This window comes from Zootoca vivipara, chromosome 2, assembly GCF_963506605.1.
Source record: "Zootoca vivipara chromosome 2, rZooViv1.1, whole genome shotgun sequence".
Classification (NCBI taxonomy): domain Eukaryota; kingdom Metazoa; phylum Chordata; class Lepidosauria; order Squamata; family Lacertidae; genus Zootoca; species Zootoca vivipara.
Genome location: NC_083277.1, coordinates 94897086 through 94922148, shown reverse-complemented (window position 1 = coordinate 94922148; position 25063 = coordinate 94897086). Strand labels below are relative to the sequence as shown.

At 44.6% G+C, this 25063-nt stretch overlaps 1 protein-coding gene across 4 annotated transcripts in view; it reads left to right on the top strand.

Annotated features, from left to right (window-relative positions):
* Positions 1–25063, top strand: part of ASPSCR1 (ASPSCR1 tether for SLC2A4, UBX domain containing) — a 118973-nt gene that overhangs the window by 72557 nt on the left and 21353 nt on the right. For all 4 annotated transcript variants that reach the window (XM_035104278.2, XM_035104277.2, XM_035104281.2 and 1 more), the window contains exons 5-12: positions 9858–9915; positions 10985–11058; positions 12876–13293; positions 18946–19085; positions 21826–21907; positions 22573–22639; positions 23946–24008; positions 24212–24264. In XM_035104278.2, the coding sequence (XP_034960169.1) occupies positions 9858–9915; positions 10985–11058; positions 12876–13293; positions 18946–19085; positions 21826–21907; positions 22573–22639; positions 23946–24008; positions 24212–24264 (955 nt within the window). The remainder of the gene's footprint in view (positions 1–9857; positions 9916–10984; positions 11059–12875; positions 13294–18945; positions 19086–21825; positions 21908–22572; positions 22640–23945; positions 24009–24211; positions 24265–25063) is intronic.

Sequence of the window (25063 nt, the reverse complement as noted above, 5' to 3'; positions counted from 1 at the left end):
GACTGCCCTCATCGCAGAGAGTGGCAAGGAAAGGCGGGAACGGTTGTACCTTCCCCCGCTGACGCAGCACCACAGCAGGGAAACGAGACAGCCTGGCTGCAGGAGACAAGGGGCAGCAGCCAGGCACAGTCAGCAGACAACAGCCCCAGCCCGCCCACCCGCACAGAGAGGAGCAGAGCCAGCCCACCCCTCCCAGAGCAGGAGTGGTTCTAGAAGTCACGCTAACGCTCCCAAATAGCTATCCCCTGACAGTCCTCGCCTTAATTGACAGTGGTGCCTCAGCCAACTTCTTCTCGAGAAACTTTGCAGAAGAGCACCAGATCCAACTTCTGCAGCTGGATTTTCCCCTGCACGTGGCCACCATTGACGGCAGAGAGTTGCTGGGAGGGGCCATCACTCATCAAACCCCCCCCCCCATGAGAATGACGGTGGGAAGGCACTCATAGACACTGGCTTTCAACGTCACAACCATCTCAGACCCCCCCCCCCATCGTTTTGGGAATGAGCTGGCTGGCGCGCCACGACCCCTCCATAAGTTGGCACCAGAGATGCATCACGTTTGGGTCGGACTTTTGTCTGGAACATTGCATGCAGCACCAACCAGGGGAGGGGCCTCCGATAGCCACGGTGGCCACCATGCATGTCAAAGGGGGTGAGGCGATACCCAAGCCGTACTGGGACCTGCAGGAGGTCTTCAGCGAAGCGGAGTCCGACCACCTACCCCCACACAGGCCTTTTGACTGCCAGATCAACCTGGTGCCAGGGGCAACGATACCCCCAGCCAAGCTGTACGCCATGTCAGATCAGGAACTGGAGGATCTGCGCGCTTTCATCGACAAGAACCTCAAGCGGGGGTTCATCAGAGAAAGCAAGGCAGCAGGGGGCAGCCCGGTCTTCTGGGTGGACAAGAAAGACACACAACAGCGCCGTCTTGTGGTGGATTTTAGACGACTGAATTCAGTGACAGAGCCAGTGGCTTTCCCCATGCCCAGAGTGGATGATCTCCTGACAGCGGCACGCAGGGGCAAGATTTTCACCAAGCTAGACCTAAGAGGGGCGTACAACTTGATCAGGATCCGGGAGGGCGATGAATGGAAAACCACGATGTTCACGCCTCTGGGCTCTTTTGAATATCTGGTGATGCCCTTCGGGTTGCAAGGGGGCTCAGCATGCTTCCAGGCCTTCATGCACCACGTCCTGGGGTCCCTCCTCTTCAAGAACTGCTTGGTCTTCCTAGATGACATCCTTATCTATTCCAATGACCCAGTGCAGCATGTGAAGGACGTCAGGGAGGTGTTGCAGCGCCTGAAGGACAACCACCTGTATGTGAAGCTGGAGAAGTGCAAGTTTCACACCAAAGAGGTGGACTTCCTGGGCTACAAGCTGTCAGACAAGGGGCTGGCGATGGACAAGGACAAGGTGCAGGCCATCCTGGACTGGCACAGCCCCAGGACGCGCAAAGATGCCCAACGCCTACTAGGCTTCGCTAACTTCTACAGGAAGTTCATCAAGAACTTCTCTCGTGTCACGGCTCCTATCACCGACTGCCTGAGAGGCAAGCAGAAGTTCCGGTGGACACCAGAGGCGCAAGCAGCGTTCGAAAGCCTCAAGAGGGTATTCGCTTCAGACCAGCACCTGTTCCACGTGGTGCAGGATGCGCCCCTACGCCTGGAGACAGATGCTTCGGACAAGGCTCTGGGAGCGATTCTGTTGCAACTGGACGCCAACAGAGAGTGGAGACCCTGTGCCTTCTTCTCCAGGAAGCTGACCCAGCCAGAACGCAACTACACAGTGTTTGATAGGGAACTTCTCACGATCCACGCTGCGTTCCAGCACTGGCGACACTTCCTGGTGGGCGCCAAGCACCCCATCCAGGTGTGCACAGACCACAAGAACCTGGAGTTCTGGAGAACTGCCAGGGTGCTCAACCAGCGGCAGATACGGTGGGCAGAGTTCTTCTCGAACTTCAACTTCTCCATCCACTACATCCCGGGGGAGCAGAATGTCAGGGCGGATGCCCTCTCCCGCAAGCCAGAGTACATGGAGGAGGAGTTGCCACCAGCACCCAGGCACATTTTCCCCCCATCAGCATGGTCATGCGGAGCAGCAGTGGTGAGCGAGGCAGAACTCACAGCACTGACAGCAGCTGATGAATTTGCCACCCGCATCTTCAGAGAACTGAGAGGGGGGAGGGAGCAGGCCAAAGACTTTGAGGAAAGGAGGGGTTTGCTTTTTTACAGGGGAGCCCTGTACCTGCCAACCAAACAGCTGAGAGGTAAGGCCCTCAAGCAGATGCACGACAACCCAACGGCGGGTCATTTCGGAAGGGACAAAACCACTCACCTAGTCATGAGACACTTCTGGTGGCCAGGGGTGCGGGAGGATGTTCAGGATTATGTAAGGGGATGTGACACCTGCCAGCGAGCAAAGGTGGTCAGAGCGCCACCAGCAGGTTTGCTGGAGCCATTAGCCGTGTTTTGCTGGAGCACAGGCCGTGGGAAGTAGTGTCCATGGACTTCATCACAGACCTGCCGTCGTCCAGGGGCAAGACCGCAGTGTTGGTGGTGGTGGACCTCATGTCCAAAATGTGCCACTTTATACCGTGTGCCAGAGCGGTCTCGGCAGAAGAGACGGCCAAACTGTTTGTTGACCACGTATTCAGACTGCATGGATTGCCTTTAAGAGTTATTTCGGATCGTGGCCGCCAATTTGTTTCCAGTTTCTGGCGGCGGCTAATGAACCTCCTGCAGGTGGAGGTCAGTTTGTCTACGGCTCGGCACCCGCAGACCAATGGACAGGCGGAGCGGGTCAACGCCATTCTGCAGCAGTACCTGAGATGTTACGTCAGCCAGAGGCAAACGGACTGGGTGGATCGCCTGCCACTGGCAGAATTTGCCTACAACAATGCGGTGCACGTCTCCACAGGGGTGTCGCCCTTTAAGGCCAACTACGGGCGCGACCTCAGATCTTTCCCGGAGAGGGAGGGGGAGGAGGAGGAAGAGGGCCCACAGGCAGAGGATTGGGCAGAGGACCTGGAGACGGTGCACCAGCAGCTCAGAGAACACTTGGAGAGGGCCAAGGAAGCGTACAAGAAGGGGGCAGATCGCCACAGGCGACCGGGAGAGGTCATCAGGGTGGGGGACAAGGTTTGGTTATCCTCGGAAGGTCTTCCCACCAGGGGGCGATGCAAAAAGTTAGCACCCAGGAGGCTGGGCCCCTTCACGGTCACGCAACAGGTCAACCCGGTAGCCTTCAGGCTAGCACTGCCGGAGGACATGAGAGTGCACCCAGTGTTTCATAGATCACTGCTGTCGCCGTACAGGGAAAGTACCAGGTTCAGGGACAGCGATCAGCCTCCAGAGGGAGGGGGGGAGACGGGAGACGCCCGACAGCTCAATGAGGCAACTGAGATTTTAGACTCAAGGAGAGGGGTGAGAGGGCTGGAGTACCTGATAGCATGGGAGGACACTCCGCCGTCCCACAATGAGTGGATACCGGCCACGGAAGTACCTGAGGAATTTTTAGTGGAAGAGTTCCACGCCCTGTTCCCCCACAGGCCCAAGCCCTGGCACATGGAAAGGGAGGGAGAGGGGGAGGGGCAGGAGGAAGGGATAGCAGGCAGCAGCTCTCCATGGAGATGGGAAGCGGAATTTGAGGACACGGAAGAAGAGGTGTGGGTTTCACCGAGGTCGACGACGTCAGAGGCAGGAGAGGACTGGCAGAACATTTTTACTCCCACCAGCTCTGACGCCACTGACTTCTTGGGATTCCCGTCTTCTCAGGGGGAAGGAGAAAGATCGCAGGATTGGGGGGAAATTTTTACACCCACAGGGTCGGATGCCACAGACTTCTTGGGGTTTCACTCGTCCCCAGCAAGCAGAGAGCCACTAGGAAGGGGGGGAGAGGAGCCTGGGAGGGGGGTGGATGTGAGGGACAAGGGATACAGGGAAGTCCCTCCCATCTTAAGTTCCAGCCCATCCCCAAGCGCGGGAGAGAGTAAGGAGAGCTCTGCCTCCAGCGGAGAGTCAGGAAGTGGTGTCCGAGGCTCAGGCAAGGTTGTGGAGCCCAGGCCGCAGGTGGGACAGGAAGTTGGACGCACGGGGGGGGAGGCCAATCCCCCCAACTCCCGAATTAAGACGCAAACGTAGGGGGAAGAGGTTGGGTCTGCCAAAGCTGTGGTGCTGGAAGAAAACGCGCCAATCGCCATTCGGGAGTTCTGACACCTCACCTTAAGGATGCATTTTTACTGCTCTGAACACTGTAAATAATCAGCACTTAATAAAAGCCTTAAAAGACCATGCTGGAGTCGTCACTCTAGAGTAGCCATACCAGGCCCTCTGACACGTATATTCAAGTTAAAAACAAAAAACACATATATTCAATTGAAACAAGCATATTCATATATGAAAAGAAAGTACAAACCATTATATCTAGATATTTAGTCAAATACTTATGTTACAAAATTTCCTAAGGTAGGAAAAGAAAAGAAAGAGAAAAGAAAAAGAAAGAAAAGAAAATGAAGAAAAAAGAAAAGAAAAAAGGACATTACATAATATCCTTATGAAATAAATCACGACTTCCACCGCTTCTTCATACAGTAATTTCTTGTAACAACATTCATGTTTCTGTCTTTCTATAATTGTCATCATTTTAATTAATTTTTTTGATTATAAATGTTCAACAAAATCCATTTCCCATTTCCTGCACGGTTATTCTAAGCACAACCAGATTTTTGCTCCCAGGCCTTGTTTCCCTAAGTACTCATTTAGACACTCCCATTGTTTTCTAATTTTAGTTTTAGGTTTTTGATGGATTATATCTGTCAATTTTGCCAGTTCTAAATTTTCGCATAATTTATCAATCCATTCTCCTTTTGTTGGAATATTTGTGCTTTTCCATTTACTTGCTATTAGGAGTCTCGCAGCCGTTGAAGCGTACATGAAGATACTTGCTTTTTCGCTAGATATGCTGTTATTTAAAATACCTAATAAATACATTTCTGCTTTCTTAACGAATGATGTTTTTAATAATTTTTTAATCTCTTCGTGGATTAAATCCCAAAACTTTTAAATCATTGGACATGTCCACCATATATGGAATAAACTGCCAATCATGCAATTGCACCTCCAGCATTTATTACTTAAAGAATTATTTATTTTCGCCATTTTTTCCGGTACCAAGTACCAGCTATGGTGCATCTTCATATAATTTTCTCTTAGCGTATAGCAAGCAGTGAAATTTATATCTTTTAGCCAATTTCCCCCCCAATTTTCATATGGTATTTCGTACCCCAGATCTTGTTCCCATTTTAGTATCCATTTTCCTTTTATATCCTCTTCTTGTTCTGTATTTCCTAATAGTTTGTACAATTTGGCTAACGTCTTTTCATTGCTATGAAGTATTTCTTTTTCAAATTTAGGTATGCTATTCTATTAATTCCTGCCCACCCTTCCAAAAAGAAAACCACCTTAAAATCCAGTCCCACTAGGCTTAAATCTTGTTGGTCCTTTCCTTTCAGCCTTTCAGTGCTAACCATTCATTTTGTGGTGCTGGTGAATGTAACATAGAATGCCTTTGAGGCACTCTTATTTTACTGTCTCGACCAAATATTTTTGTTTGGTGCCTGAAATCTCATAATTCTAAACTGAACTCTGGCACGACAGATTCCGCTTCAGGAACATTCCATCTTCCCTAGGCCTGATTCAGCCCTAAACAGGAATTGAGTTGGAGTTTGGAATGAAGTCTTCTTGCTGGGTTTTGGATATACAGTACTTTTCTCTATTCCTTCTGTATAAATTTGTTAGCAGCAATAGCCTTCTTCCACAGGGGTGCAAACCATAGTCACAAATGCTGGGAGTACCTTTAGGCCTACTAATTTGCCTTAGCCTTTAGCTGTACACCTTTTTTCTACAGTAGGGTTGCTAACCAACCATTCTGCGTTCTTGATGTCTCCTTCAGTCTTTCTCTTTCCTTTCCATCCTCCTCCTCCTGCCTCCCCCATTTTTGTACATTTCTTTCTTTGTCCCTTACATTTCCTAAGGGAAACGTAAACTGCAGTGTGGCAGCCAAAAGTGGTTTCAACTAGCTCCTCTCTCTTTGCAAACTCTGAGAGAGATTATCTAGAGGAGACGGGTGTGTAGGCACACAGCTGACCTCTGAAGCTCAGCGTACAAGTTTTCTTTCCTTTTTCTTTTTTTGTATATAATTTTTATTAGTTTTCTTTTCTAACAACAAGTATCAAAATCATTTCCAAACATACATTCTACACCCTCCCCTTCCTGTTGACTTCTTTCAGCTTCCCCTCTGGTTTGTTACATTACATGATACAATCTGCTATTCCTTAGCTGTCAAAATGTTATTACAATGTTATTCTTCATGCATTTTGTTAAGTAAAGTTGTGAATGTTTATTCAAATCCTGCTACCGAGTCCATTTTTTTCAGTTGTTTCTGCAGATAGTTTATGAAAGGTTCCCATTCTTTTTTAAAATCACTATTGTCTTTTTCATGTAGCTTATCCGTTAGCTTTGCTAATTCCAAATAGTTCATCAATTTTTCTCCAGTCTTCCAGTTTTGTGCTATTAGGATTCTTGCTGCTGTTGTCGCGTACATGAATATTTTCCATTTCTCTTTCAGCAGTCCTTGATCAGAAATACCTAGTAAAAACGCTTCTGGTTTTTTAACAAACGTCATTTTAAACATTTTTTTCAGTTCGTTATATATCATCTCCCAATTTTTTTTGATAATACTACATTCCCACCACATACGCATGCGCACAACGGATTTTCGGCGCTTTTTCCACCCTGGAAGTGCGCCGCTGTGCCAGTAAGCGCCCGTGCGCATGCGCACGGGCGTGCACTCCCCCGCCGGCCCGCACAGGCGCACGCTCCCCCATCCTCCGGCCCACTGCGCGATTGGCGCGGTGGGAACCGGCCCATACGCTGGTAAGTCTGGGGACCCCTGGCCTAGGGCTTGCAAGGTCAGCAGTTGGAATCCCCACGACAGGGTGAACCCCCATTGTTCGGTCCCAGCTCCTGCCCACATGGCAGTTTGAAAGCACGTCAAAGTACAAGTAGATAAAATAGGTACCACTCTGGCGGGAAGGTAAACGGTATTTCCGTGCGCTGTTCTGGTTTGCCAGAAGCAGCTTAGTCATGCTGGTCACATGACCCGGAAGCTGTCTGCGGACAAACGCTGGCTCCCTCGGCCTATAGAGCAAGATGAGCACCACCACCACAGAGTCGTCCGTGACTGGACCTAACGGTCAGGACCTACCTTTATATGTTGACCATATTTCTTTCATTGTTGTCATTTTAAATGATAGTGCTTCAATAGGTGATAACCACCATGGAGTTTTTTTGTTTTAATAAATCTTTATATTTCCCCCCAAACTTTTATTAAAGATTTTCTTATTATATAATTGTGATATCCTTTATGTACTTTGGTTTTTCCATAACACAAATATGCATGCCAGCCAAATCTGTTATCATGTCCCTCCAGTTCTATTGCCGCCTCTTTCTCCAATTTGATCCAATCCTGAATCCAAGTAAGGCATGCTGCTTCATAATAAATTCTGAAATCTGGAAGGGAAAAGTCTCCTCTTTCTTTTACATCTGAAAGTATTTTATGTTTTATTCTTGGTCTTTTCCCACTCCAGATAAATTTTGAAATATCTTTTTGCCATTTTTGAAGCAGATGCAATTGCATATTATCGGTATTGTTTGAAAGAGGAACAACATTTTTGGCAATGCATTCATTTTAATTGCTGCAATTCTTCCTAAAAAAGAAAGATTAATCCTACTGCATATTTCTAAATTCCTTTTCATTTCATTCGACATTTTTTTCATAATTTTCTTTATATATGGAGAGATTTCTGTTTGTTAACCATATTCCTAAATACAGTGGTACCTGCACTTTACTTTTTATGGCTTTCCATATCCAAACTCTGGGAGAGTTCCATCTTTTCTGATTCTCTAACATTTTTTTACTAATAATTTAGTTTTGTTTTTATTCAGTTTAAACCCTGCCACTTGTCCAAACTTTTGGATTTTTTTCTATCATTTTAGGGAGAGAGGTTTTTTTTAGTCTTCTAATGTAATTACCAAATCATCTGCAAACGCTTTCATTTTAAATTCATTTTTACCTGTTCTTATTCCAACAATTTTATTGTCCGCTCTAATATTCCATGCTAAAACTTCCAGCACCAGGATGAACAAAAGTGGTGATAACGGACAACCTTGTCTAGTTCCTTTCTGTATTTTACACTGATTTGTTGTCACTTAATTAATGATTAATTTTGCACTCTGTCCTTAATATATAGCTTGTACAAGTTTTCATTCTATTCTTTCACTCTCCCTGTGAAGGAAGGAGAACATTATATTATTTCCTCACAAGATGCCGGCCACCACTGGCAACTTGGTGTCTAGAGTTTTGTGTCGTTGCTGTTGGCCATGCATACTTGAGATGCTGCAGGCAGGGGAATTTGTCATGGAATATAATACTAAGATAGCAACAGGACCTGCAGACGTGGTAATGGGAATTTGGGACAGGAGATAATTAAAATTATTTGGAAATGTAGTGGATAGTGTATCTGTAGTTTGTTTTCTAACTCTCCAGAAAATTAGAAATAGACGTACAGTTGTACCTTGGATCCCGAACGCCTTGGTACTCGGACGTTTTGGCTCCTGAATGCCACAAACCCAGAAGTGAGTGTTCCTGTTTGCAAACGTGCTTTAGAACACGAATGTCCGACAGGGCTTCCGATTGGCTGCAGGAGCTTCCAGCAGCCATTCAGAAGCCGCACTTTGGTTTATGAACGTTTTGGAAGTTGAACAGACTTCTGGAATGGATTGGGTTCGACTTCCAAGGTACGACTCTATATGATGCCCAGACATTGATCTAGTTCACATATTGATGACATTGATCCAATAAACCTTGGGTGGGTGGGGAACAGGTTGGAACCTGAGCTACACCCACATCACTTTGATTGGTGTGCAGGGCCACTCACCAGGTGGGCACTTGATGCCACCATGCAATCGGATATTGACCCAACTTAAAAAAAAAAAGGACCAGGAGGGTACTCCACAGTGCGCTACCTTTTCTTTTCTTTTCTTTTCTCTTTCTTTCTTTCTTTCTTTCTTTCTTTCTTTCTTTCTTTCTTTCTTTCTTTCTTTCTTTCTTTCTTTCTTTCTGGCTTGAACTCAAGTGGGGCTGCAAAGGAAGATCCCTGCCGAAAGCAGGGTTTGCAGACACCGCCAGTCAGCTGCAAGCTCCGCTTTCAGTAGGGGTCAGCTTGACTTGAGTTGAGCGAATCCCAGTGGGACTTGCACTGAGCACCAAATTTAAAAGGCACTGAATACAAGTCACAATAGGCAATGCACATTAAGGCTCCCAGTGATTCCTCTGCAGCCAGTTCTTTGCCTGTCCAGCACCTGATGTCAGGTGTGTGGCCCGGGGAAAACTGTCTTTTGGGCCAGATTAGAACCCAACACTTGAAGACCAACTTGAATTGGACTTTTTTGCAAGCTGAGTCAGGCTGTGTGCTGTGCTTTAAGATTCATTCCCTGATGTTGTGTAATACAGCTGGTTTCAGTATGACTGTTTTTCTGAAGCAACCCCCCCCCTTCAAAAAAAAAAACTTGAGAGGAAATAGTGGTTTGCAAATTGAGCATTAATACTGATAGATGTAGACTGGGCTTGGAATATCCACATCCATAGGATATTTGGATTGGGACAGACTTGGAAAATCTCACAAGATTATATATATTGGATTTGGGTCAGACAGGTTGCTTTTCCAATGGGATCGAAGCCAGCATAGAATTATCTTAATAGGGCATGCCTGCTTTCCCTTTCCCTTGCAGGGTATACGTGGAGCAGCCCTGTGAGATCTCCCCTGTCTGTATTTACATGCGAGATGAGGTAAGTCAACAAACCCTCTTCTCAGCCATCCCCCTTCATCTGCCACTGAAAACAACAAAATATACCCTGCACAGCTTTCCAGCCTGGAAAAATGTGTTCCATCTCTGGGCTTGCTGAAGAAGGGAAATGGAAGAGCTTTGGTCTCTTCAAAGCTTGATGTGTTTGTGTGGGGGAGAAAAAAAAAAACCTCTGCTGGAACATAATCATGGGTCGCTCGGCACAAGCCTCTGAGCCCATAAAACATTCTCAATGACCTGTCTGTGTGTTTTTTTAAGTTCTTTTAAAGCTCAAGAGTCACAACAGTGGTTTCGTTTTAATAAATATTTGCTTTTTCCATGTTTTGATCTCTGCAGCATTTTTGTTTTTTGTTTAATACTTTATATGTCAGCATTCTGGAGGCTCCCCCTCCCCCAAATAAATAAACGTTATCCTTCCCCTGGGTCTGCAGAGATCACCCGTATGCTGAGACTAAGAGGTGATTGGCATGGATTCTGCCATCTTGCAAGGGCACAGGGTGGTGGTTTGCTCTTGCAGGGTGGGTGGCAGTGGCGGTTTATTTGTTCTAAGCTTCCTTCTGGATGAGAAGTTGCCCCTTTAGAGCAAGAACATGAATTTGGGAAGTTGTTTAATACCAAGCCAGAACAGTGGTTCATTCAACCCAGATTTGTCTATTCTGACTGGCAGTGGCATCCAGTGCCTCAAGCAACACCTGCCTTTCTGAATCTTGCAACCCAAGAATCCTTTCTTTCAAGGGTTATAAACCTGTGGCCCTCCAGATGTTGCTGCACTCCCATCATCTCTGGCTATCAGCCATGCTGGCTGGGGCAACATCTGGTCATGGGTTCCCCATTCCTCTTCCATTTGAGATGCCAAGAACTGGACATGGGACCTTTTATGCCTGCAAAGCTTCCCTGACTCCACGCTCAACACATTTAAGATAGCATAAAGCTGCTTACAAGTATGGCAGAGAGAATACATGAGGTAGCCCTCAAATTACTCCTCAGTGTCAGTTCTGAGCATTGAGCCTCTTCATAACTGATAAGCATGTCTGCCGTCATCTCTTTTGCAGGTAACTGGGAAAACTGCTTTGGAGAAGACAAGTCTGAAGTCACTTGGTCTGACAGGAGGCAATGCTATCATCAGGTTGGGAGAAAGAACAAACTGTCTTCCCTATTAGTGCACTTTGCTTCCCTCTTTACTTTATTTTTTTTTAAAAAATTGTTTGCATAAGGGATGCATTTAAGGAAATGTCCAGAGACTGATATTTGTGGTACTTGATAATTATTGGATTTTCCTTTTTAGCTAAACAGCTGCTTAGATATACTTTCTGTAGCTGCAGCTGCTGTCACTTACCCCCCCAATTTTGTTGGGAGGAATTTTTTCATACTGACTTGTCTGCTTCACTCAGGAGGAAGCACTGTGAAATTCTGAGCAGAACCTTTAACTGCACTGTCCTTGCTTCTGGCAGACCATATATCCATGCTTTGCAGCATTCCAGCTGGCTGGGAAAGTTTGCCTTCACTGGTTCCTGAATATGTTCTCCTGCACCAGGAAATTGGTCACCTGGTGCCCTCCAGATGTGGTCGAGCTCCAATTCCCATCAGCCCCAGCCAGCAGTGCCAATGATCAGGGATGGTGGGAGATGTGGTCTCTAAAACATCTGGTTCCCGATCCCTGGCTTATACATCCCTCCCTATAAATTGAGATAAGCAAGAGAAGACTAGCTTCACATGAGATGAGATTAGTAAGGATGTAGGGCAGGGCTTTCTTAACACCAGTAGCCATATTGTGCTTCCCCATGAATTTTCCTGGCTCCTTTGATTTTTTCCTTTTGCCGGCAGTGAAAAACTTAGTCTTCCCATCTTGCTGATTTCTGATGTACTTTTTAACATGAATCTGAAGTTGTTCATTTTGAGTTTGCTGTCTTTTAGCTCTCAAAACATACAACACTGACTATTTATGATCCCTGAAATAACTAATTTGGGGGGTTAGTGGTGGCGGCAGCATTTCTGCCTGTTCGGCTTCAGGTGTTGGAGAATGGAACACCTGAGTATCTGAAATTAAAATTTCAGGCATGATACTCAAACCCTTGATTAGGTCTTCCAGTATTTACCTTAGTCACATACCCCTTAGCCTGGGACATGTGGCATTGCTCCTTTCTCATTATCTTTCTGAGAGCCACTTCATCATTAAAGGAAAAGACTGATTTTAGCTTTCCTGCAGTGGGCTGACCACATAGTTTCTGTAGGGGAGTGATATTTTTCCTGTGTATGTGTGTACATACTTATGTCTCCTGACCTACTTTCTGGACTGTAAGATAGGGATACTCTTGTTAATTAATAACTCTGTATGTTGTGGAAACAAAATAAAAAAAAATTCCTTCCAGCAGCACCTTAAAGACCAACTAAGTTTTTTATTTTGGTATGAGCTTTCGTGTGCATGCACACTTCTTCAGATACACTGAAATAGAAGTCCCCAGATGCTTATATGTAGAGAAAGGGTGGGGAGGGGTATCATCTGTATGTTGCGATTTGCATTTCTGTTAGTTCAGGTCACTTTTATTAGCCATAGGTTCTGACTCATTTTCCTCTTTGTCCATTATGCAACTGATCAAAATGGTGGGAGAGTGGGTAGGACTGGTCTCTTTTCCTATAAGAGGCACAGTGAACTTGGATTGTGATCTGCGACTTGTTAACCTACTCCTGCTTGTCCAGATCTTATCGTCCCAAAATTGGAGCCCCTGGGACAAAATGCCTGCTTTTGTTCATGTAAAGAGTGACATTTATTTTTAGGCATTGCTTCTGTGGAGCGTTATGTGCCCAGATTTTTAGAAGTTGTTGTTTGTTCCTTTCTTGAGGAAATCACTTGGGAAACTTGTTTAGCCTGAGCTGTTTGTGAATAAGAAAAAAGTCAACATTTCCACTGTCATCGACTGCTTCACTCTTTCCCTTTATGTCTAGGGTGGTCAAAAAGAAGTCCACCACCTCTGGCCACGCAGAAGCTGGAAGTGGTGAATATTCTTCTGAAGATCTGACAGCAAGGTCACCCTCCAATGAAGAGCCAGGGGGTCTGCCTGTGCCACATACAGCTGCCTCTCCAGCAAGCTCAACCTGCAGTGATGAGGCTGTGTTTGCCAGCAATAGCACTGATAAGCAGGACAGGATTGCAGAATCTCGGAGCAGCTCAGTGACCTGCCGTTCTCCTTCGATGCCTTCCTCATTTGTCCCTTTTGTAGGTGGTGGCCAACGTCTGAGTGGTGGCTCTCCTGTATTGGGTGCGCCATCGCCAAGCCTATCAACATCTCTGTCCAGTCCTGGAGGGCCTTCCAAGCCAAAGAAGCTAAAAAACAGCCCAAAAAAACTAAAGGAACAAAAAGAGGTAGTGGTTTGGCTTTCTTACAGTGTTCTGGGGAGGCGGGATTTTCTCTTTGCTTGTCCTCCTTTAGCACTGGCTTTTGAAGAGATGGAGGAAGCTTGTTAGAGTTCCATTCCTGTAATCCTACAGCAAACCTCTGGCCTACAACCTCTGATGTTGATGGACATCACATAGTTTGGGCAGGGTTTGATCTTCAGCCTGCTTGACCTGATGTATTAAGAGTCAAAGTGGAATAAGTTGGTGGGAAAGTGGGAATTTATAGCCCTTATCTGGTGCATTTGAAATCCAAGTTGTTAGGAACCAGTGAAGTTAGGTGAAAGTGACAGGGCTGAGTCAAAAGTGCAGCACAGATCTTAGGGATTTGCTGTGCAGACTGAAGGATTAAGCACAGAAACTGAACTGTACATTCACAACCAGTGGCAGAAGACTACGAAACAACTACTTGCACTCTTCTGCTGAAACTGGAAGGGATCTTGATTTACTAAAGCTTCCTCTGGTGTTGTTTCCTGTTCTCTGAATGGATTCCATAGTTGAGAGGTTCTTTGACTTCCTGCTGCTTCACAGCTTTTCTAGCATCTGAATGCATCAGGAGGGGGAAGTAACCCTGAGATTTTATTGGGGTTGTCCTCCAGAAATTAGTCGAGCTGCAGTGTCTGCTATTATCCTCTGAATTTACTATAGTTTAATTGACTTTGCTACATCCCCCCCCCGAAACCTTCCTGTTGTGGAATTCCTGAAGTTTTGGTCTCTTGTGACTCTTTTGACTGAGCTAGCAAAGAGAAATGAGTAAAGAAAATGATTAGGAACAGTAAGTGAAATTTTAGGGAAATTGATCCAATCCTTCCCCCTGCCTCAGTCTAGGCATAACTTTCTGATGTGCTCAGAATATAATTTGCTCAGAATATAATTCGAGTAATGATTAGGTGTTAGGCAAACTTGCCATTAAAAATGCACGAAATGGATGGCTGCCAAAGACCTGAGGTCCTTATATTCATGTGACAACAAATCTGTGGGTCACCATGCATACCAAGTAAATTGGACTTGTGGATCAACATGCCGAAAAGGTTGGAAAGCAGGGCTGATGGAGCAGTGTCTCAGGAGCAGCTGCAGGTTCTGTTGGAGGCTTCCCTCCCTCATGCTAAACAGCATGCGACTCTGACGGCTGCTTTCAGGCCCTTTGATCTCGGGTGCCTTTGCCGCTGATTGATTACGTTGCACTCCCTCCTCCATTCCTTCCATTCCCTTGCCTTGCTCTCATCAGCAGCTCCAGAATGGGGCTGGCCACATGGCATCTGCTTTTTGTCCCTTTTCAGTCCAGAGGGGGAAGAAGAAAAAAAACCCCAAAACAAAACAAATTATTTTTAAACTTCAAAGGTCCATTTTAGCAAAAGAATCTTCCCATTAATGTTGTGCCTGTGTGTGGTTTTTTGGATTTGATGGAAGAGGCTGGATAAAATCTGCCGGCGTCCCTCCACTTCTGGGCTGGGGATGGTTTACAGACCAGCTATACTTTGATGTCAAAACATTAATTATTAGAAGGTAGCTTAGCTCCAAATTCCCCTAGAGATCAGAGAATTCTGCAGTGTGGGAGAGGAGCTGGTTTTGCCCCACCACCTTGCTTTAACGTCACAGCAATCTCTGCCACCCTTTTGACTGTGGACCGCAGTAATACGTAGGAGCATGAAGGGTAGGTTTGAGTGACAAGACCAAAGCAGTGGGCTAATGGATGGCCTGTAATACTGTTGTCGAAGGATCTCTCGAGAGTTTTGGTTTGCAAATACGTACTGAAGAGAGTGGACGAGGGCTAGTAGTTTCACATTTATTACTCTCCTAAGTGCTTTTTGCAGCGGTTCCCAGAATTAAAGAATCATTTCAGGCAAAATGACCACTGAAGAGCTCTTGTCACGCAACCTGCATGCGAGCATCATAGCTAGTTCTTGACATCCTTCTCTGAAGGCTATGATCAGACCGTGGAGCCCCTCCAGGCATTGGCTGATGATGGTGTTGAGAGTTGAGGTGCTGCCCATCAGCCCCTCTGTTGCAACTGTACACCTGAAGCTGAAAGTTGACGCGGTAAATTACATCATATTGAAGATCTACTGGAAGGGCATGGTATTCAAAAAGTCCTGTTCCTTTTGTCTCCATTTTTGGCAGCCCTCCCTAGCCACACTGGAAGTTGCCAATGTCCTGGGTTTGTTTAATAGTCTGTAGAGAGGAATGTGTTGCATTGTTTCTGTCCTCAAGTCAATTACTTGTTTCTAGACAGAGCCCTTCTGGGATTTGCTTCAGTTATTGAGCAGTCAGTGCTGCTGAGAGAAGAGACAAATGTTGACAGTTCAGATTATGGAAGAATTTTATACCAAGCAAGTTGTATTGAGTTGGTGGAAAAGAGCTGAAGATCTTAAAGCAGGCACAGAGAACCTCTGGCCTGCAGACCTAATCTGACTCACCAGCCCCCAGTGCTCTCCCTACACACACACACACACACACACACACACACACACACACACACACACACCAGTTGTTCTGTTCTGCCGAGAGCTGGCAAGGCCAGGAAAAGAGCTAAAATGTGTCTCCCAGGGAATTGTCAGACTTTGTTTCATGCTGCCATGGGAGAATTACATTGGAGTGATGGAGAAGTTAGTATGCCAGGCTTAAGGAGTTCTTGCATCTTGAAGTAGAGCATAAAAGCACAGCTTTAAATAGGCATTAAAGGATGGAAGAAGAACTGTGGTAAGAGGGATGTGACACTTGTGAAATGTCCCATTATATTATCCCAAATGAACCTTGACTTTAAGCCAGCCTTTTTAACCTTGGGTACCCAGATGTTGTTGGACTAAAACTCCCAACATACCTAGCTAGCAGGACCAGTAGTTAGGGATGATAGGAGTTGTAGTCCGACAACTTCTGGAGACCTAAGGTTGAGAGAGGCTGCTGTACCTTGTGTAGTCCTGTAATAGGTGCAATAGTTTGGTGCTCTCGGATTAAGCCAGGAATTTTTGCCAGTATGCTAGCTGGCTCTTGATTCTGGGCTCTCTTCTTCACATAGGGAATATGTGGTGTGGGAGTTATTTTTTCCTCCAGACTTTGCTAGGAGTAGTACCTGTCTTTGGCACACACACACACACACACACACACACACACACGAAGAGAGAGAGAGAATTTTTGATTGGATCTTTCCAGTGTAGAGGTTAGAGGTGTGGAAATAGGACCGTAGGTTTTAGATGGGGTGTCAAAGGACCCTTTTACATCACTCTATAGTAAATTGCTCCTAGTGGCTGTTCCAGACTGTCCGTACAAGGCGGTTGCTAATCCCATTCTGCTTCTTCTGCCAGTCCCTAAACAGCCAGCGTTAGGCGACAGTAGTCTTTGGAAGAGGTCAGATTGGCAGCTCATGGGTACTTCTTGTGCTTTCTGCCCAGAGAAAGCTACAATCAGGCTCCTTCACCCTCTAGTTAGACCCAACTCTCTTCAACTTTCTAAAAGTAGCTGAGGGTCCCACCCACGCAACCTCACTCTTTTAACTTCCCAAATTACCCTCGGGTGCCCACAAATAGAGAAAATCTTGCCTTGTAATTTGTGTTGTCTCTACTGACAATTGAGAGAGACTCCTTCTATTCCCAGAGGGCTTGTTCGGGGTGGGAGGGGTGGTGGTGATGCTGCTGCAGAGAAGTGAGAATAAGATAGGACAGTAGATGGCCAGGGATGTGAGGGTGGGAAAGAGGGCACAGACAGGGATGTGCTAGAGACATTAAGCATGGGGGGTATGGGCGATTATAAATAGGAACGTCCCAAGTTCATGGAGTCTGCTAAGCAGATCATTGATGGTCAAGGATGCTGGTCTTCAAAGCAGCCTATTAGCAATACAGACCAAGTGGTGCCATCATTTTTTAGCTCTGGATTTATAGGGTGTCAGCCAGCAGCTCTGCAGTGCAGCACATTTTCTTTTCTCTCAGACTACTTGCCAACTGAATGGAATCTTATGCATGTGTGGAGGGGAAACTGAAAAGAGAGACCATATCAGCAGTGGCAACAAAGCCCCTCTCTTCTCTCCCTCCCCCCCCCAATCCTTCACAAAGTTGACTGTTTAAATCTCTAATCTGTAGTAATTCTGATGTAGATTGGTACTTGCAGATGCAGGTTATTCCAGTGTGTGGGGTGCAGCTGATAACCAGCTCCTGCAAGCCCAAAGTCTTTCTGGTTCCAGTAGAACATATAGCGTGGTATCGATGTCAAGTTCACCGTTCAGTAGTTGCATAGCCTTGACGCTTCTGCTCTATATAATCTGCTATAATACACCAGTGCTGGGTTCAGTGAAATCTGTCTCTTGTTCATGCTTGTCACTTCTGCGTAACTATTTCCGAGTTCCTTCAATCTCCCCAAATCTGATGGAGGCTTTCCATAGCAATCTTGACCGATTGTCAATTCTCCATGGCCAACATACCTGATGTGGACAAGGAGGAGTGGCAGCAGCTTTCAGGCTATAAAGCATGCAGAGATTGCTACTTACCAGACTTAATTCTGAAGCTTAGAAGGGCACATTTTGTATCATCTCTGATTTTCACAGTGGAGGATCACTTGCTTGAAAACCATCCCAATCAACAGCAGAACCTGCTTGAATGTGCAAACCTGTTGCATGAAAAAGCTCAGTTGGAAGCCTTCTCTTCTCTTCTGTGCACATTTGAGGAGATTTTTGGCATTGCGTTCAAGAGAGAATGCTGAGGTGGTGCAGTTCCATGTGCTCTGTGCCTTGTGCCCTTATTAAAGCTTTTATTATTATGTGTCAACTAAAAAAGTTCGCCCCATCCCATTTTCACATGTCAGTCCTATTGTGCAGGTTTTCAAAGCTAATTTCATTTAAATAATAATAATATAGGGGAAATGAAATCAAATAACTTTTAAACTTTTTAAAATTATGTAGATTCAGCCATACTATTTATGAGTTCTTTCTTCCTTTCTTCCTTTCTTCCTTTCCTTCTTTCAATAGTATGGCTCCTAGCAGCTTTACTTCAAAGCACAGCTGCTCTGCTGCCCTGGGTTAAAATGCTGCAAGAAGAGGCTTTTTGCTCACTGTTTCCTGTGTAATTGTGTAGGCACAAAGGGACATTGTACAGTAAAAAAAGATGGCTACCCCAACAGCACATGGAGGCTTCCATATTTTTTTCCATAAAACATCCCTTTGTTTGTTCCTTTGTGTGCAAGCATTTACCGCAGCATTTTAAAAGCACCTTTACCCGATGCTGTACTTTGAAGCTGTTCTTAGCAGCTTCACAGTGGGAAGGAAGGAAGGAAAGCAGTCTTCAGACCATCTTGTAAGTGGAATGAGCGAACTGTGTTTCAGAAAGGTGTGCACATCTACAGGTACAGGAGTACTTGTTTATGGGATATGAACCAGGGGAGCTAACCTCACATTGCAGAGCAGATAAAATCCTTCCCCATTCCTATTTTAAGACCGGGAAAGAGATTCACACGAGGAATGATTAAGCTGAAAGTTAATTCTGAAGCCTTTTTTTGTAGTTAAATGAACAAATGCTTTTGGGCAGGATTTTCTGGACACCCCCAAAAGGCACAATTGTACATATGCAAATGTGCTCAGATGATTCCATGCCTTCTTGGATCCAGTCATCTGAATTTCAGTTCCTATATTCTTTACAGCATCTGGAGCGAGAGCCAATTTTGTGCCATCCAGATCTACAGAAGCCACTGGATTCTGGCTCACAAGAACTTCCAGATGAGTTCTTTGAGGTGACTGTAGATGATGTGAGGAAACGTTTGTCTCAGCTCCAGAATGAGAGGTAAGTTTCTTTTTCATTAGTGATGCAGTCACTCCATCTGTAGTATGATGTTGATGGCCACAGACAATAATGGAATTTTCACCGTCTGTGTTTTCTACATTTCACTTCCTTCCGACCTTACAATTTATAGTTCTCTCCACCATATGTGTGTGTATATTCCTATAATTTAGGATTATAATTCAGGTATCTGGTGAAGTGGACTATAGTCCATAAAAGCTTATGGCATAATACATTTGCTAATCTTTTAAGTGGCCATGAGTCTCTTTCCTATTTTTTCCTGCAATGGACTAACACAGCTAATTCCACCTATAGGCTCTTTCACAATCTTGCTGACACAAAGCATATCACAGTATGGGTCTGCATTGGCCCAATATCTGGGAGAATTATATGCTGTTATAGTGTCACCCACGTTCTTTGAGATGTTGAGTCTTTCTCATAGTCTTTCTCATAATCAAGTATGTTCACTTGCCCTGGATAGTGTTTTAATATATTTCCCCAAGAGCTCCGGAAATTAGCCTAAAATCAGACACTAGTGCAGTGTGATCTCAAGCATTATACTTACCGTAGAAGAATTAAAGTATTCTGAATTTAGTGGGTGTACTCCCAAGTTAGTGTGAAGCTGTAATATGATAAAGAAACTATTTAATTGAAATTGGATAGGGAATGGTTTTTTGTTTGTTTTTTGCTGAAATTACAGGCATGGGAAATGTGTCTTCTAAGCGAAAGGGGAAAACATTAATTTCTTAGTGAGTGTTGAGATCAGGTTGTAGTAGTTATTCCAGGCACACACCTCTTTTCTAAGGAGCTGACAAATACAGTTGCCTCCTGCAAGGCTGAAGGTTTATCTAGGCTGCTATTTTCCTAGTTGATGTTTCAGTTTCGTAAGCCTCATTGCTTTCCAGTACCTCCAGCCAGTGTGTCTAGGTCACTGAGTTGTTTAGAAATTCTTGATACACGTTATGTCATTTACTAGATGCCTCTGTTATAAACACTGGAAAGAAGATAGATGACTGGACAGCAAAGCTCATGGTTTCTTTGTTTATATATTGGCAATCCCATCTAGTTCCCTTTGATCACAATGCAAGTCATCAGGTGCTAAGCCAAGAAGGAGATCCATGTCAGAATTCTATTTCCTCTCATTTCTACACTGTGGCAATATTTTCCAGTTTAAAACTGAAATTTTCATCTGCTGTGGCAACAAAATGGGATTATGCAATATACAGGAACAAAGGAGATTACACCAATTGGGGCTCAGGCAATATAAACAAGAGGTGGGATGAGCCCTGTGCCAACTTTATTTTTGTGTTCTTCCACAAACTTCTAGGGCGACCTAGTTGGATTCTACATATCCCCATCCCTCGGTAGTTGCCTTGCCACTCCTGAATAACATTTGGGATAAACATGAGCAGGTGTAGTTGTCACATAACTAATATACTCCCCAGTAATGTTATGTATTTATAACATAGGCTGTCATTAGATCTCATTGATACTGTACTTGGATTTTGGAAGGGAAAAACTAAATCTGAAGACAAGGAGGTAAACTTTACTGACCACTGCAAAGATAACAGATTGCCCCATTTTAGAAATTGGTACAAAGCCTGCATGTGAATTGGTCTTTATACAGAGTGTGCAACAATGTGGGGGTCACAAAGCAAACAAATAGTATTAACACAAGTGAAGGTAGTCTAGATTGTGATACTTCTCAATACATGTTTTTCATGATTTTTTTTCAAACTTTTAGATGGAAGGACTAATGCACAAATGGAAGGATTAGCTTGATCTTTCTGTAAGCTTGTGAATATTTGTATGGTTTCACTGGAGGTTTTTATTTGAAGCTTTGCAAAGTTTTTTTAAAAAAATAGTTGAAGAAAGTGAAGGAGTAAAGTAATTTAAATGAAAAGTGCTGTGTCATCTCTTAAAGTAAACAATTAAACTGTGGAAGAACACCTCTGAGCTGTATCTGCAGTTTTGTTTTTTAACTTCTCCGATTACAGTATATCCTTTACCGCTCATCTGTCTTGGTGAATCAACATTTTGAATTAAATGTCAAATGAATCAAACTTCCCTCTTTAACTTCCAATCATTCCTTTGGTATTGTGGTATGGCACAATAGGGAAGAGGGAAGGCTGAATTGAGCTTTCTGTTTAAAGCTGAAGCTTCTTGAAGACTGTACAGTCTCTCCCTGCACCTCCCCATGATTTTAGAATAGTTTGGAAATTGCACGAGGGGTACCTGTGTGAGGAGTTTTCAAAATATGAGCACACATATTGCATAGTTTCGGTTTATATGCTTGTCACAACTTCTTTTCTACACCACAAGGGGGAAATGTGGCAAGGCTGTTACCAGGAGACCTTTTTCTAAACTAAGTAAAAATTACAAAATGGATTATTTCAGACATTAATCTTAAATTGTTATAAATGTATAGTGCTGGTGCAAACCTGTAGGTTGGAGGCACTTTTTAAGATAACCTAAAATGTTCAGCCACTTTCAAATATGTTTGAGATTTGTTTGGTTAAAATGATTTTGTTGCAGACTTTCTCAGATCTGCCTCTTTTGCAATCTTGTTTTGGGAGTGTGTAGTAGCGCTTTGTTTTAGACAAACATACACAGAGGTAGAGAGCAGGAAGGAGAATGTATGGAGCTTAAGCAGATAATATAGTTACTGGATTGTGTGGAGTGGCAGCCCCTGGCTGTATAGATCTGTGACTATACTGCCTTGCTAAGCTTTCCCTCTTCCTAGGAAGCGTTTGGAAGAATCTCCCTTGATGACACGAGCACAGCGAGAAACGCAGTTGAAGGACAAGCTTGAGCGCTATCCAAAGGTAATGTTTTGTTTTGGGTCTTTCACAAAGTGGGGAGTAGAACAGTAGTTAGTGGATGGTAAATTCTCAGGTACCGACTTCAGGTTACTGCCATCATTGAACCATCTGTTAAATTCTGGGACAACCAAATGAATGGCAAACAGGTGGTTATAGCAGTGCCCTTAGCAGGATTATTATACCTGAAGGTTTGATAGGAATCCTGCCTGTTCTGCTCCCCTAGTTTTTTGCCCCATTTCTTTCCTTTAATTTGAGATCAGTAGCTCTCTTGGAACAGTGGTAGAGCCCAGAATGAAGCTATAATAGTACTTAGCATTCATATACAGTACTGCATTAAGTGTGCCAAAAATTTGCTAAGGTGTCATAATTAGTATTTCCTTATTGCAGAATGTTGCCAGGGGGTGGGGGCTGAGTCTTAGCTCAGTCTTGGCTAGTGTGCTACCCCAGCTATCCATTGTTGTTCCTGACAACTTCTTGTTGGTGTGGGTTTCTAAAATAGCCCTTTCAAGTATCTTGAAAGCCCCATATATAATTTCAACCAGTCACAGTTGCTCATTCATGAAAAGGTATCAGTTTCTCAGAATGAGCTTGTCTTGCCCAAAGGCAGAGGAGGTTTGACCATGGTTTAGGTTTACTTGAGTAGGCTCCTGCTCTTTGTTTTCAACTAGGTGGTACTGAGAGTTTACTTCCCAGATCGTCACATTCTGCAGGGCTTCTTCCATCCCAGTGAAACAGGTAAGAGTGTATCTCCCTCCCAGCTTCTGCCCCACCCCCAAGTAAGGTGCAGTGAAATAGAGCAAAGTTCCTTGCTCCCAGGCTAAGGTTTGTGACTTGAGATAGTTACACGGCAACGTCTCTAGTTGTTTTGTTTGGGTGGTGCTTTAAAAGCTTGAAACTCAAGCACTGTGATCTGAATGAAGGAGGGCTGAGATTTGTGCTCTAAAGAGGACAAATCTTCCAGGCCACTTACCGCTGCATTAGTCATGCCCAGATGAGGCCATTGAACAACAGGGTGTTGGTCCAGTGTAGTTTCAACCAGAGCCCAAAAAAGGAGCTGGAAACACTGAAGAGAAGTTGAATCAACCACTCTTCTTAAATGTGCCAGGGGCCAAAAGCAAAACCAGGCTTCCTGCACCTCTAAATAGCAAAAGGCTAGAACTTCCTGTGGCATGGCAGGGCACACACCCAACTATGCTTTCTGCCTTGCATCTGTCCCCATCTACGGAACTAGATGTCCGTTCCTCCTCAAGAATTTCTGCTCCTCCTTTGGCCTTATGCTTGTGAGAGGGAACTCTAAAGTGACAGTTCTTTTGCACAGGCCTGTTTAAAGTAAGATCCAGAATCTTCTGCCTTGCTGGCGTGAGATGTATGCATCAGCCCCTGTATTCCTAGGATCCTGAGTAGGGGCAGGCAGAACATACCAGATAGGAGGTGATCTTTCAGTCTAGCAAAGCCTGGAAAAATCATTTTTGAGGGTCTCCAATAGCAAAACTGAACATCACTTCAGTTATTCCTTTCAGGGAAGCAAACCCTTTTAAATTGCTCACTGGGGGCAGAGGGGGTTTGTGCTGGCAATTAATATAAGATGGAAGATTTGTAAGGAAAGTTTCTTCATTTATTCCTGGGCAGAAGAATTGGAACATACTGTTGAGTCTTTGCATTGGGGAAATCAAGCCAGATCTTGGTTAGGATGATAATTTTTTCCCTCATCATTGAAGGATGCTGAAGTCTCAGCATTGGGATGTTCATAGAGTGGAGAGGAGACTTCCAACTATAGAGGCAGAATGTGCAGTGATGAAGCTTGAAAGCATAGACAGATGTTATGATGTGCTAACCTCTTCCTTTTGGTGAACCTAAAATAGGTGCTGACCGATCAAGACATCTCTTGCTTTGTCCTCTCCAGGCGTCTTTAAGGCAGGGACTACATTGGTTTTCTTTTCTTAGCACTGCAGCAAAGGAGATGTGGTCAGTGCTGTAAAGAGAATGCTGCTCACAATATATCTTTTGATCCACACACCCGTTTTCATGCTTTATTTGACAGTTGGTGCTCTGAGGAACTTTGTGAAAAGCCAGCTTGCAGATCCAGAGATATCGTTCTATCTATGTAAGTTCAGATTTAGGTTTTATAACTTTTTAATGCCAGTTCTCCAGTCTTTTAATTTTAATTGCCACAGCTAGTGAGCTATGACTGCACCTCTGTCTCTCTCCCCCTCCCTATTCCCTCTCATTCCCCAACCCTTTGCTAAATGAGCTGTATATATTTTTCTTGTTCTCTTTTCCTAATGAGAACTTTGTGTTTTACTTTAGTTACTACACCTCCCAGATCCATCTTGAACGATGACAGTCTGACCCTCTTCCAGGTAATGGCTGCATGCCTCTTCCTGTTTGGTTTGTTTTTCTTATCACAAAAATGCCCTCTACTCTGGTTTTGCTTTTAAGAGCCTGAATAATTGCCTCCTGTGGGCCTCTATTAAGCCAAAGGTAGGTGAAAATCTGCAGTTGGAGTCTAAAGTGCTTCCCTTTGCTTGTGCACCTGGCATGTTACGAGGGCTTCCCATTGTTGAGCATAAGTGCTTCTGGCAAGGCCGTGAGTGAAGCCAATAAGCCCCATTGAGTGGAATTCAACTGAGTTGTTACATGCACAGAATGAGGTCAGCTTGCACAATGGGACTTCCCTCCCTGATATTCATATCCCCTAAATCTACTCTGAAGGGTTGGGGGAACCCACAGAACAGGTTGGGGGGCATGGAGGGGAGGGGAAGTCTTGTTGCACAAATGGACTCCATTCCCCCCACACATACCCTACTTAGCACTACGTTGAATTCCGCCCACTGTGCTTACTGGGGCTTTCTCTGGAGTTTGTATGCGTATAAGCGCAGCTTAGAATTGAATTATTTAGCATAGAAGCTAGTCAGCTGAAACAAAAGGAGAAGGGAGAAGGCGCTACACATGCCCACAGTGTTCACTAGTCTTCTTGTGGGAAGATTCCAAAAGGCCATTGCACCCAAAATTAAAATGTTTTCTGGTTGTCTCTTAACACTGACCATACGGAGCACTTGGATTGCAGAAGCTGGGCGGTGATGCTGATGAATTGGGCTGTTTCCTTCCAGCTATACAAGTTTAAGGATTCATGAAAGTGTGTACCTGTTGTGTGTACCT